A 13,289-nucleotide genomic window follows, 5' to 3' on the forward strand; every position below is an offset into this window, starting at 1 on the left:
CCCAGCTGCTGCTCCCCTCCCCCATGCCTGCCCAAGGCCATCAGATAAACAGGGGATGGCCGGGGCTGAGGATTAGGGAGGGGAGCCTCAGCCACTGCTCTCAGCAGCTTAGCGCTTCCTGGATGGTCTGGGCCTGAGGGCGGGGCAGAGACCCTTTCCAGAGCTCCCTGGGGTGTCCAGGCAGGGGAAGGGGAAGACGGAACCCTGGCCTCAAGTAAGAGTCTGGGAAATTGCAGCTCTCAAGTAGAAAATGCTGTTTTGCGGGTTCTCTCAAGGTCTCCTTAGGAGGAGCAGCTACTGTTTCAGGGGAGTCCTCAGAGATGCCTCCCCCAGACTCCTAAACTACAGCCATCCATTGGGCAAGCTACTGCTTTCCCGAATGCTTCGTGGACATGCAGTCCCCAAACATGGTGTCGCAGTGAGGCCCTGCCTGGCAGAGGCATTTCCTGTGGGACAGAGACAGCTCCTCCACTGAGCTCCGAGGAGGGGCCAGCACCATATGTATCCCAAGCCCTGGGTCCCTCAGCTTTTCAAAAGGTTCCCACTCCTCACCCCCATGGCCCCAGACAGCGAAGACCCCAGGGCACACATGATACCTCACTTGTGCCTTGATGCTTTGATGGAAGACATTGGTCCCCTCCCTTATTCTCTTGCAAATCCAGCCAGGAAGCTGTCCTCTGTACCCACAATGAGCCAGTAGCCCTCCTCACCAAGCTAAAAGACCAGCCATGCTCACTGCCACATCGGTGCCTTTTTTTTTCGGTATATGGAATGAACCCAGGGGCCATTCACAGGCCAAAAGCAGCCCAAGTTGGTTGGTTGGTTTTGTACTGGGAATTTAGCCCAGGGCCTTCACACCAAGATACATCCCCACTCCGTTTTAATTTTTTTTATTTTGAGGCTCAATCTTGCTAAGCAATAATTCACTATGTTTGTCAGGCTGGGCTCCAACTTGTAATCCTCCTTCCTCAGCTTCCTCAAGTGCTGGGAAGACAGCCATGACCCAGTACACCAGCTTCTGGGGAGAAATTTTGATCCCCAAAGGCTCTATAGAAGACAGGAAGCACAGGTGACTTCCCAAACCACGTCCTTCCCCCAGCCTTGCCATGTGATTTTGTGCGTACACACACACACACACACACACACAGACACATACACACACACACACACACACCAAGCCATGCCAGCTTGCCAGGAGCTGTGGACCCAAAGGGTCTGGCTCCCACCTAGTTCCCCAGGGCAGCTGTAGCTCACACCCTGCTGCCCTCCTTGGTTATGCAACTCTTTCAATCCAGCGCTCAGTGCTGCCCTATGCATCCCCGGACTTTAATCCTTCCCCAGGAGATGGAGATGAATGAGCCAGAGCCCCTCACAAAGAACGTGCTGTGTGACCTGTGAATGGGTCCCTTCTGCACGAGCCAAGAGGGTGACTTAGAAGGGAGGCAGGGGGGAAGGAAGCCTGGCATAATAACCTGCATGTGCTTGCTCGGTCTAATTGCCCTTTAAAAAGGAGAGGCCAGGCTCAGGGAGCCCGCAGACAGCTGGGGCACTTACAGGGAGAGAGGCTGAGGATGGCAGTGTCTGGGGCCCTGCCCACTGGCTTCGGGGAGCTCGAGGTGCTGGCTGTGGGGACAGTGCTGCTGGTGGAAGGTGAGCCAGGCGGGGCCTGGGCTGGGACAGAACCCAGCTGCAGCTGTGTGGCATTTCACCTGGGCTGCAGCTCCGTGGGCCCGGATCCAGGGGCTGTCTCTGGGCTGCCTGCATAGGTGCACTATGCTGGAGAGGAGTCCGAGGACGGAAGCCAGGCAGGGGTCTGGAGGGAGCGACTTGGACTGATGGGAGAGATGCCCAAAGCGCAGGCTTTTGACTTCCAGCCACAGGGAGCTCAGATCCATTCCCTGGAACCCTGTGCGGATCCCTTCGAGATGAGATCCCCAGGCGGGGTCGCTAGAGGGCAGGAGTGAGCTGCAGCCGGAAGCCCGGTGCCAGCCCCAGCCCTGCCTTTCAGCGCTCTGCGGTCTCAGCCTCAACGGCCTGACCATCATCTGTTTCTGGAAGATCCCGGAGCTGCGCACACCCAGCCACCTGCTCGTGCTGAGCCTGGCTCTGGCGGACAGCGGGCTGAGCTTCAATGCCTTCATCGCGGCCGTGTCCAGCCTCCTCCGGTACCAGCCCCTTCCCCTGCCCAGCCCTGGGCAGCCAGGCCTGAGCCTTTCTTCCAGCAGATAGACAACAGCCCTTAGGGCAGAAGCAGGCAGGCTACCCAGGCTGAGCTGGAACTCCGGGTTACCCCTGGAGAATCTGTGGACGGGGGTCGGGGACGGTGTGTTTGCTCAAACCTGGCCAGAGAGAAGGCAGGGGGTGAGGGGACAGGGATTGAGTGCGGGGCCCAGGGACCCGGTGGCCTGGCCTTGATGCTTAGTTCCTGTGGGAGCTGGAAGTAGTGACTTTAATTCTTTGCAAATGATGTGAAGCAACCCTTGCCACCTAGGAAGCCCTCAGAGGTAAAAGCAAACAGGGTTTTGGCTGGTATCTGATACTCCTGTGCACCCAGGGTCCGTATCTCTTTGGAAGGTGTTCCTGAGACTCATGCTTGTTTTGTTTTTGTTTGTTTGCAGTCCTGGTGATTAAACCTAGTGCCTTTCCACCAAGCTGTAGCCCCAGCCTCCTTTCATTTTTTATTTGAGACAAGATGTCACTAAATCCTTAAGTTGTGCAGGCTGGACTTGATCTTGTGATTCTCCTGCCTCAGCCTCCCGGAGTGCTAAGACAACAGCCACGCACCACTAGCCCAGCTAAGATTTTTTTAAAAAGTGAACTGAACATTTCCCTTGTTCTGTGTGGCACTCACAGTGGGGCTGCGCTGCCTGGTGTGGAAGCTCTGCCTGACCAGTCTGTGGGGTTTGAGGCATGAGGACTCCTCTTCCTACAAGGGGCTAGGGTGGAGGTTCTATCTGCCCTCCTCTGCTGTGTGACTGTGGTTTGGTACCTGTTCCCCTCTGAGCCTGTTTCCCCACCTATAAAATAAAGGTATGTAGCCAGGTGCAGCGGGACATTCCTGTAATCCTAGCTCTCTTCGAGGCTGAAGAAGCAAGATCTCAAATTGGGACCCAGCCTGGCAATTTAGCCTCTTAGCAAGACCCTGTCTCAAAATTAAAAAAAAAAAAATTTACACAGGTGGGAAGGTAGCTTGGTGGGAAGTACCTGGGCTCCATCCCCAGTAGCACACACAAAGGAAAATTTTAAGTAAATAAAATTCAACACAGGCAGGAGCTCTCCTGATGATGCAGACAGACCCCTGGTCAAGCATGACGTGGGCTCCACCTTCCCCAGGGACTTAGCTCTGCTACCTCAGGGGAAACGAGATGCCAAGGGCCTGGTCTCCGTAGGCACTGGCCTCCCGGCTCCGGACGCTGCCAGGCTCTTGGCTTCCAGGGCTTTGCGACGGCACTGGCCAGCATCAGCAGCACCGCGGCCCTCGCCTGGGGCCGCCACCAGCACTACTGCACACGTAGGTGCCAGGGCAGAGGGGTGGCTTCGGGCGAGAAGGGGGTGGGTGGGGCAGCCCTGGACCTTTCTCTTCTCTGCGAAACTTCAACGGCCAGATTCACGGTTTTATTCTGAGAATCAAATGAGATTGTAGGTGCAGAAAATGCTCTTGCTGTTGGGCACTGTTGGGGTCAGAGGGTGATGGATCGTGCATACGTGTGCATAAGTGTGTGTGTGTGCCTGTGTGCATGTGTGCATGTGTGTGTGTGCACATGTGTAACTGGGCATGGCCCCTGAAGAGACCCTTCCACGGGGCCTCCAGGAGGGCAGAGCTTCATGCAGCCTACCCCAGTATAGATGTCCTAAGTGGCACTGTCAAATGCCCTGTCATCGTCATCAGCCTAAGTAGTGTACTATCTGTTCCTTTTTCCCCTTGATATTTTGTCTAAATAAATGCCTCACTTAAAAATATTTCAAAACCTCCTATAGGTTCCACAGCCTTAAGATCCTTATAATTTTAATACCCATTGCAATTTTAGAAATCCTTTCCCCAGGCATGGTGGCGCACACCTGTAATCCTAGCATTATGTGAGGCTGAGACAAGAGGATCACAAGCTTGAGCCCATCCTGAACACCTTAGCCACTTAGCAAGCTCCTGTTTCAAAATTTAAAAAAATTAAAATAGCTGAAGACAGCTCCAGTGCCAAGGTTCTGGGTTCAGTCCCCAGTACCACAAAGAAACAACAACAACAAAAAAACCCACCCTCCCCTCCTCCAGGAGGGTAACATGCCCTGTGCCCCAGTAGACTCACAGTCCCCCTGGCTGGACCCTAAGAAACAGAGGTGGAGAGGTGAGCAGCCCTTCTGTGTCCCATGGCAAGTAGCAGCTGAGCTGGGACTGAGGGTGGCTGGATGCTTCCAGAGGTGGCTGCTGCCCAGCTGCAAAGTGAGGAGCCTATGGGCTCCTCCCAGCACCACCGCCCCAGCCCCACATTGCCTTTATTCTTACGGTTTTGCTCATCAATAGTCTCGTCTCCTGCCGTGTGGCCATGGCACACCTCTTCCACCACGTCTACCCTTGGACCATCACACATTCACGAATGCATCACACACACTCATGCCTATACTCACGCACACACTCATGCATACACATACCTGCATCACACACTCATGCACACACTCAGCAGTGCACGCACCACCTTCTCAGATAGCCACAGGCTTCTCTAGCTCCAAGCAGAGACGTTAACCTCACTGCAGGGACTCGGACCAAAGCCCTTCCTGCTCTGGACCAGGCAGCAGAGCAGGGCGAAGGCAGGCAAGGGGGAAAGGGGACTGAAGGACTACTCACCTGCTCCATTACCGCTGGCTCTAGGCATGCGACCCCCGCCCCTGTTTCTCATGCTGGACAGACTGCACATGGTCAAGGAGGGTGCTAATCATCGTGCCAGAGCTGAGGGCATCTCCATCAGCCTGGACAACTCTAACAAAACATCATATTGTGGGTGGCTTAAAAAACAGATATTTTTCTCCCACTTCTGAATGCTGGGAAAACAAGATCAGGGTCCAGCACAGTCAGGTTCTGGGTTTGTGGACAGTCACCTTCTGGCTGGAATCTCACTCACACGGAGTGAGACTTCTCCCTCATCCTTTCCTACAAGGACACTAATCTCACCAAGGAGGCTCTGACTTCTCTGCATGAGGACCCAGCAAGAAAGTGACCATCTGCAAACCCAGAGCCTGACCATGCTGGCCTAGTCCCCTCCTCAAATGCCATCACACTGGGGACCAGGGCTCCAGCATGTGAATTTAAGGAGACACAGATACTCAGTCTAACCAGGGGACACAACCAAGCCAACTCCGAGCTAGGTGTGCAGGAGCAAGGGCTTGGGCAAGGGAAGTTGCAGGCTGCTCTTCTGTGGAACTGTGGAGTTCTGTCCTCTACCTGCCCCGGGCTCTCCTCTACACAGAGCTCAGACCATGGACATGGGGCTGGGTGGAGGACATACCCTGGGAAGGGCTTGTGAAGTCAGTCCCGGAAACCATGGCAAGGGAAGGCTGGATGAGGCTACAGGAGAGAAGGGGCCTGGGAGAGGGGACAGGAGGACATCCGGGCCACACCCAAGATGCTGCTGGGACCTGCCTCTTCCAGTGGCACCGAGATGGATCCCAGTCCCCAAGTAGAATTCTCGAGCTGTCTGGGGAGCAAGAGGTGAGGATGTGGTGAGTCTGGTCTTGGCCTCCCTCCTGTTACCCCCACCTCGGTCACTCGTTCTCTCTGTTCTCTGAGGAAGATGCTACAGACTCTACTGGGAGACTTTTGCCATCCATGATTGCTTTCTTATTTGTTTGTTTTTTTGTTTTTTTCTGGTACTGGGAATTGAACTCATGACGTCGCACTTGCCAGGCAGGTGCTGTGCCACTGAGCTAAATCCCCAGCCCTGCTTTTGTTCTTAGTGGTGTCCTCTGCAGCACGGCTGATCCGTCCTCTTGTGGGGAAACTGAGGCTCAGAGAAACCCTTAACTTGCCTGGGGCACCAAGAATCAGAGCTGGGCTTAGGGCTCCTCTGTGAGTCCACGAAGTCCACTGTTTCCCACTCGGTCAACTGATCTCCTCACAGCCTGCTCTTCCTCTCTGCCCCATGCAGGCAGCCAGCTGACGTGGAGCACGGCTATCCCCCTGGTGCTCTTCGTGTGGCTGTCTTCAGCCTTCTGGGCAGCGCTGCCCCTCCTGGGCTGGGGCCATTATGACTATGAGCCCCTGGGGACCTGCTGCACCTTGGACTACTCCAAGGGGGACAGGTAAGGCAGAGGGAGCAGCTTTGAGGCCCCTTCCATGCATTTTGTGGCTTTGAGTTCCCGGGCAACAAGGTTGCCCCTGCAGAAAACCCAACTGGGGAACTGTCCTCAACTTCGCCAGACAATCTCAACCCCTTGGTCACAGCATCCCCTTGCAGGCTGGTGGTGGCCTGGGGAAAGCCCCAGGACACTGCCCAAGCGACACCACTATTACTCAGGTGGGGCCCAGCGCTGAGCCCAAGAGGGCGGCAAGATACAGTGAGCCACTGGCCAGGGTGAGCTGTAACAGTCACTGTCTGCCTCCCTGGCCTCTGCAGCACGGTGAGCTCCACCTTCATTTCTAGAGTGGCTTCTAGAGTGATTCAGGCCATTAGTTCAACAGATTCAAAGAGCGTTGTCTTTGTGGAGGCTAAGGCACCTTTTCAGCATAGAGAAGAGTTCCAGGACGCTCCTGGCATCTACTGTGAGCCAATCCCTGAATGCATGATGGTCCCCACTACCGAGGAGACTGTGTTCTTGTGCTGCCCCATCCACGTGGTGCTAGGGAGGAGACGGGCTGGCAAACCCTTTTGGGGTTACCTCGGGAGAGGTCACATGCGCTCCAGTCCCCTCTCATCTCCACAAGAGCCACAATGCATTTATCTGTCACATGGCATTGACTCATGAAGCACCTGCCACCAGTGACAGGCGTCCCAGGTAAAGCCCACCAGAGAACCTGTCTCCCCTGAGTCTCTTTACAGCACAGCCGGGCTGGGGCCCAGTGCTCCCGGCAGTCCTCCCTTTACCTCTCTTGGTGGACAGCTCCAAGGTGACCCTGGATGGCCTTCCCTTCATGACATGGGCCCCCTCTGTCCCTGGTCAGCCCTCATGCCCTCCCATGACTGCTAAGATCCCAGCTCCTCCATGGTCCCTTCAGTGATGTCCTCTCCAGTCTGTGCCATCCACAGGCTCCTTACAAATCCCTGTACCTAGGCTTCCTCGAATGTTCCTTCCTCTTGATCCACTGGTGTCTCTACTGTCTCTTTGACATATTTCCCAAATGAGAGTGTCCTGTTCTGCAGGCTTAGGGGAACAAGCAGCTGAGCAGGGCTGAGCGCCTGAACTGCAGGGAGGCCTCCTGCTCATCTCAGCCCAGGCTCCTGAAGGAGAGTTCCAGGAGATCTCATAGCTCCTGGCTTTGGAGCAGAGTTCAGGTGGGACCAGGAGTGGCCACACTTGTCAGAGTGTCCGGTGCAGAGGCCAAGGGCTGACCCCGCTGCCCTACCCCCGCCTATAGGAACTTCATCAGCTTCCTCTTCACCATGGCCTTCTTCAACTTCCTCGTCCCCCTCTTCATCACCCTTACTTCCTCCCAGCTCATGGAGCAGCATTTGGCAAGGAGCAGCCACCTCCAGGTAAGGTTCTGGCTCCTGGGGCAGCACGAGTCCCTCAGGACACCCAGGAACACACACACGGTGACAGGCAGTTACCAGGTGCTTCTGGGTCTGCAGTGTCAGTTCAGCCTGTGGGGAATCTGGCACCTACAGTGGGAAGGCCACGGCCTGGGGACAGGGAGGAGGGTGGCCCAGATTGGCCCAGTTTTGGGAGCCCTGGGAGGCAGAGGTCCTCAAGAGGCTTGGTCCATGCTCTTACACTCAGCTTTTCCCAGGGCTTTGAGGCTTGGGACAAAATAATGGGCCCTCTAAATGTGACTTTTAAATTGCTTGGAGATGTTCAATTTAATCACAGTCACAGGCTGTTAACCACGACACAAAATCACAACTGTAAGCACATTTGTCCAAGAAAAAAGATGCTTCAGAATAAGCCCTCCTGGCTATTTCCAAACTTCTGCATTAATATGTCCCTGCTACAGTTTTCTTTTAACTCTATTACTTGGACAATTTAACAAATGGGGCCTAACAAGTAGCAAAAAAATTTTTATTTTATTTTATTTTAATTAATTAATTAATTTATTTATTTATTGTCTTTTTGACACAGGGTCTCATTATATAATTCAGGCTGGCCTTGAACTCACTTTGTAGCCCAGGCTGGCCTGAAACTCACAACAATCCTCCTGTCTCAGCCTCCCAAATGCTGGGATTACAGGTGTGTACCACCACGCCCAGCTGCAAAGATTTATTTTTAGAAAGCAGATTACTTTATGTGGGTTGTCATTTCATCTTTGTGACTGCTCTCAGAGGAAGGAAAGCTTTACAATCCCTGTGTCACAGACAGGACTGAGGCACAGGGAGCTCAGCCAAGTAACCGCTAAGAGCCACACACCTAGTAATAGCAGAGATGGGTCCAAACGCAGGCCAGGGCCTCCACAACCCAAAGGCAGTGCTCAATTATGGTACAAAAAAGGTACATTCTTTTATTAAGACCCTTAACCTACTACTTCATTATGCTTTTCTTATCAAGTAGAAACGCACTCTGCAAATTTATGTTAGCTGGTGACCCATGTTCCTCTGAGGTCACAGAGGGGAGCTGAGGGTCCCTTTTCCTGGCTCCTTGCTCACTGCTGGCGAAGGCTCCACCTCCCAGTTTGTCCCCTCTCTGTTCGCCCCTCCCCTGTCTAGATCCAAAGTTGCCACATTTATTGGAGCTTCAATCAGCCAGGACACAAGGTTGGACCCACGACTCCCCATTTTTTTTCCTGCTGCCTTTAAACTGTGATCTCTGGCATTAGTGGTCCTCTCCAACCATGGCCCCCGGGACTGCACCTCAAGCTGAGTGACTTCTGGAGGTGACATGGTCTCCCACCGAGGCCCCATTTCTCTCCAGGGATCTCTCAGTCAATGCAAAACACTTTTTTTAAAAATCAGAATGAGGGAATTCAAGAAAAATATATGCTCCAATCAAGGTATTTTAAAAATCCAACATCGAAGAGAAAAATGCCTTCTGACTTAAATTGTCTTCTTTGTTAAAGAGAGACATGTCAATGGAAAACTAGCAGTAGGGTTTTGTGTCAGAATTTTATTATCTCAGTGGGAGAGCAAGAACATGGCTACTCCATTCTGGAATTAGAGCGCAAGTCATGTTCCCCTTCCTGGCCGCGGGTGGTACTTTAGTATCACCCACTCCCAGGTGCTTCTCCTGCCTTAAGCCCTCATAGGTGGATCTCACCAAGTGGCTGCAGCCACAGACGGCTCTGGGCCTCAAGTCTCGGGGCAGCTTAGCCTCGGACCCTTGTGCACACAGTCACAGAGCCCAGGATTCCTCTTAAGGAACAAAGATCTGAAAGGAAGCTCATTATCACCTCACCCCACCCCTGTGCCAGTCTCCATGCAAGCCAGGTATCTCCAGGCCATTTTACAAACAAGGCAACAAATGCTCAGAGTCACATAACCTTACACGGCAGAGGCCGGTCAGGTCCCGAGTTCCTATGCAGCTTGGACGTGCTGAGCGCTGGCTAGCCTCCTTGCCTGTGAGGAGCCTCAGCCAGCCAAACTGATGTCACCTGTGGTGGGCACTGTCTCCCCAGGTGAACACTACTCAGCCAGCCAGGACCCTGATGCTCTGCTGGAGCCCCTATGCCCTCCTGTACCTCTACGCAGCCATCGCCGATGCAAGCTCCCTCTCCCCCAGGCTGCAGATGGTATGGCCAAGGCCAGAACTCTTCCAGGGTCATCTCTCTGGGTCACTCCATCTCTCCCTCTGGCTCCTTTTTCCTTTCCTCCTTTGAATACTCAGACTGCACAGAGAGTCTGTCCGCCTCCACTCCTGCCCTGGGCTACCACAGGTGGAGATGATAGGGAGAGACAGCCAGAGCGTGAACAACACGCATACTCTGTGACCAGGTGGAGATGTGCGTGTCTGGGCGGGAGTGTGCACGGTCACTAGGGAGTCCGAGACGGATCAGGGGCTGCAGAATGGAGCCGAGGATAAATGACTGTCAGCTGCAGGAAAAGAGGGTCTGGAGTCACTAGGTGGGATCAGGGACAGGAGCAGAAGCTTCAAAACATCATTCCTGGACTTTTCTGCCCCAATAGGTGCCTGCCCTCATTGCCAAAACAGTGCCCACAATCAACGCCATCAACTATGCCCTGGGCAGCGAAATGGGCAGCAAGGGCCCCTGGCAGTGCCTCTTGCCACAGAGGAGCAAGTGGGACCGAGCACAGTGAGCCCCCTAGAGCTGCTCCTCCCCCATGGAGCCGCAGCAGGAGGCTGCCTGACAGCCCAGAAGCCAAGCCCCAGACCTCGTCCCCCAGCTCCAGTTGAGCCTGGCCCAAGGCTGGGCACAGGGATTGAGACACACGCGCAGCTGTGTGAAAGGAGGCTCAGAGACCATGCGAAGGCCACTCTCCACCCCAAGCTAGCTGAATCCTAAGATATTAACATGGACTTTCAGACTCCAACAAGAGAACATGTTCACACCAAGCACCTAGGAAATGCTCCTGAAAACCAAGCTTTTGGTCTGAAACCTGGGCCATGCACTCCAGGGACCCAGAGTCTTACACAGAGAGGAGGAAATGCCCTAGGGTTCACTCGTGGGAGTGTGATCCCAGCCGCCAGCACTCCGAACGCTGCTTATTAAATCATGATCTGGCACCAGGGACTTAACTCTCTGGCCCTTCATCAGTGCCCTGGCCTGTGAGATGAGGTGACAGTATCATGACTTGACCAGAGCAGGACCAGCATGTTATGTGCTCTGTGAGGGTCAGATGCCATCACCCATCAGTCAAATCCACCTTCTGCTTGTGTGGGCTGGGCCTACACATTGCTGAGAAATGTTTTGGGATCAGTTGCCAAGCCTTGAAATCACAATTTATTTAAAACTTCAGATGTCAGAAGATGAGGCCCTGCCAGGCTGTCTTCCTCCACGGTGACAGTGTGCAGAGTTCACGGTGGCTCTGTCTTCCTGTGCCGTCTGCAGAGCCCGAGGCCTCTGGGGTTGACACTAATGCAGGGGCAGCCACCCCTGGACCCACTCAGGCAGTACTCAGGGATGAGGTGTGGCAGGTGCAGAGACCCCCTGCCCGGAGGAAATGGGAAGGACAGCCAGGGTATCGAAGGCCCAAGCCCCCTGCGGGTGTGAAGGAAGACAGGGAGCTGAGAGCAGGAACAGGCATTTTGGGGGCTGGGTGGGTGTGGGTGTGGCCGGACAAAGGAGGTCTAGGACTCCGAGGTCCCGGACCTGCCTCTAGGTCTGCAGATACAGGAAATTGGGGCACAGGTGAATAACTCCCAGGATGCCCTTCGGCAGGCAGCATCACGGTCAGCCCTGGAATGCAGGCAAGTGGGGCTCACACGGGCTGCACAGTGGCCAGGAAAGGCTCTGCGCTACCTTTATGGACAAACAAGCAAGCTGTCTCCAAAGGAAAGGACTGCCCCCTCCACGGACTTCCAGGAGACAGTTTCCTGGGGAGGGAGGAACGGGGCTGGTGTCTAACCATTAAGAAAGTAATATCAATTAGATAGAGTCTAAATTATACCCATATTTTCTCTTAAGGGCAAAGGGGATTCTAAAACTTTTCCACATATGGAAATAAATACATTCAGCAGCAAAGACGTGCCCTCATTTATTTTTATGGCTGTGAAATTGATAGGATTTCTGGTGTCTTTCTTGTTGGGGACATTGCGGGTTCATTTTGCTCAAACACGAGGTCACTGTTCTTCCTACCACGGAGCTTCGTTTCTTCAGTTTCCTTAGTGAAGAGCGTTAAGATCCATCCAGTCCTATCAGCTAAATTAAGAGCATCTGGCAGGCGATGCCCAGCGGGCGGTGAGGGCGGCGCCGAGCGCAGGTGGCGCCAGCAGGTGGCGGTGGCCCTGGCAGCGCTTCCCCACTCGCTCCGCGGGATTCCACCGGAGGAGGCCCGCGCTTCGGCACTGAAGCTCCAAGCCTCGCTGTTTCCGCCAGGGGCGATGCTGACCCCGCGTCTCTCCTGAAAGAGGCCGAGCTCCAGGTCCGGGAGCCAGCTGACGGCCGTGGCCTGGCGAGGACTCCGGTGTGCAGTGGAGACGCCGGTGGCCCTGGGTTCCCCCGGATTATTCCTCCGGATTATTCCTTTGCAAAGGGCTGGGGGCGCGCGGTGGTCCCGGGGTGGGGCTCGAGGGCGCCGGGCAGTGCTGGGGCCGCGTTTCCGAGACCGCGCGAGCTGGGGCTCCCTCCTGAAGGCCAAAGATGGAAGCCCCAAGCGCTCGGTGGCAGCAACTCGCTGCCCACGGACCCCTGCCCGGGGCCCGCTTCGCCCCCGCAGGCTGCGCTGCCCACTCTGCAGCTGCTGCCCCCTCTGTGCGAGGCGGAAGCCGCGCACAGCATTTAGGTTCTGCCGCCAGGAGGACCTGGGCACGCACCCAGGATTTGCCATGGCCTCGGCATGACAAAGAGTCTGGGTGACCGAGGTGTATCCGGCTCCTGAACTTCCCCAGCCCCACCTGTGCCTTCCCTTGTAAAGCCCAGTTGTAAGGGAGCGGGGGATGGCGGGGGCGACAACAGAAACCCTGTTAAAGCAGTTTGATAAAACCCCTGCCCTCTCTGGTTGAGTGTCTCGTCCTGCACCACCCCAGCCTGTCTGCAGCGTGCACAGGAGGAAACCGCTGGTCAGGCAGGAAAGGGAAAGCTCGCTCCTGACCCCTCCTGGCCGGGAGACTCTCAGGGATCAGAACCCGAGCCCGGAGTCAAGAGCAAAACTCACAAACAGAAAAGCGCGGGGCAGACCCGGCTCAGGAGTTCCGGCCTGGCTTACCAGGAGGGGAGAGGCCCTGAGCAACAGGACAGCAGGCTGGCTCTGGGCAGGGGGACTGGAGGGCATAGGGCGAGGGGGAAGGGCCAGTGAAAGACTTAGGAAATGACCAGAGCTGGTTGCCCTTTTAACTGATCCTGGGCCACTGTGTGATTCTGCTACACCAAATTGCCGGAAGTAGGCAGGAAGGTCCAGCCCAGAGCTGTGTACAACCGCCTCACACTGGGTGGTGAAATGTGAACAAGATTATGATACGGTTTTAGAAGCAGATACTGCATGACCAGCTAGTGGTTTGAATAATTTTTATCAGTTTGGATGCTTTTCATTTTAGGTAAC

General features: G+C 54.8%; 2 protein-coding genes across 2 annotated transcripts in view; one reads left to right on the top strand and one right to left on the bottom strand.

Annotated features, from left to right (window-relative positions):
* The window catches only part of Lrit1 (leucine-rich repeat, immunoglobulin-like and transmembrane domains 1), a 62,125-nt gene that overhangs the window by 10,606 nt on the left and 38,230 nt on the right, over positions 1–13,289 (bottom strand). The window lies entirely within an intron of this gene.
* On the top strand, positions 1,556–11,689 carry Rgr (retinal G protein coupled receptor). The gene is made up of 7 exons (XM_005407884.2): positions 1,556–1,650; positions 2,009–2,165; positions 3,390–3,511; positions 6,135–6,288; positions 7,562–7,679; positions 9,749–9,862; positions 10,257–11,689. The coding sequence occupies exons 1-7, from the start codon at positions 1,572–1,574 to the stop codon at positions 10,386–10,388; spliced, it is 876 nt and encodes a 291-aa protein (XP_005407941.1). The 5' UTR covers positions 1,556–1,571; the 3' UTR covers positions 10,389–11,689.

The sequence above is a fragment of the Chinchilla lanigera genome, unplaced genomic scaffold (assembly GCF_000276665.1).
Source record: "Chinchilla lanigera isolate Chin_1 unplaced genomic scaffold, ChiLan1.0 scaffold00109, whole genome shotgun sequence".
NCBI lineage: Eukaryota > Metazoa > Chordata > Mammalia > Rodentia > Chinchillidae > Chinchilla > Chinchilla lanigera.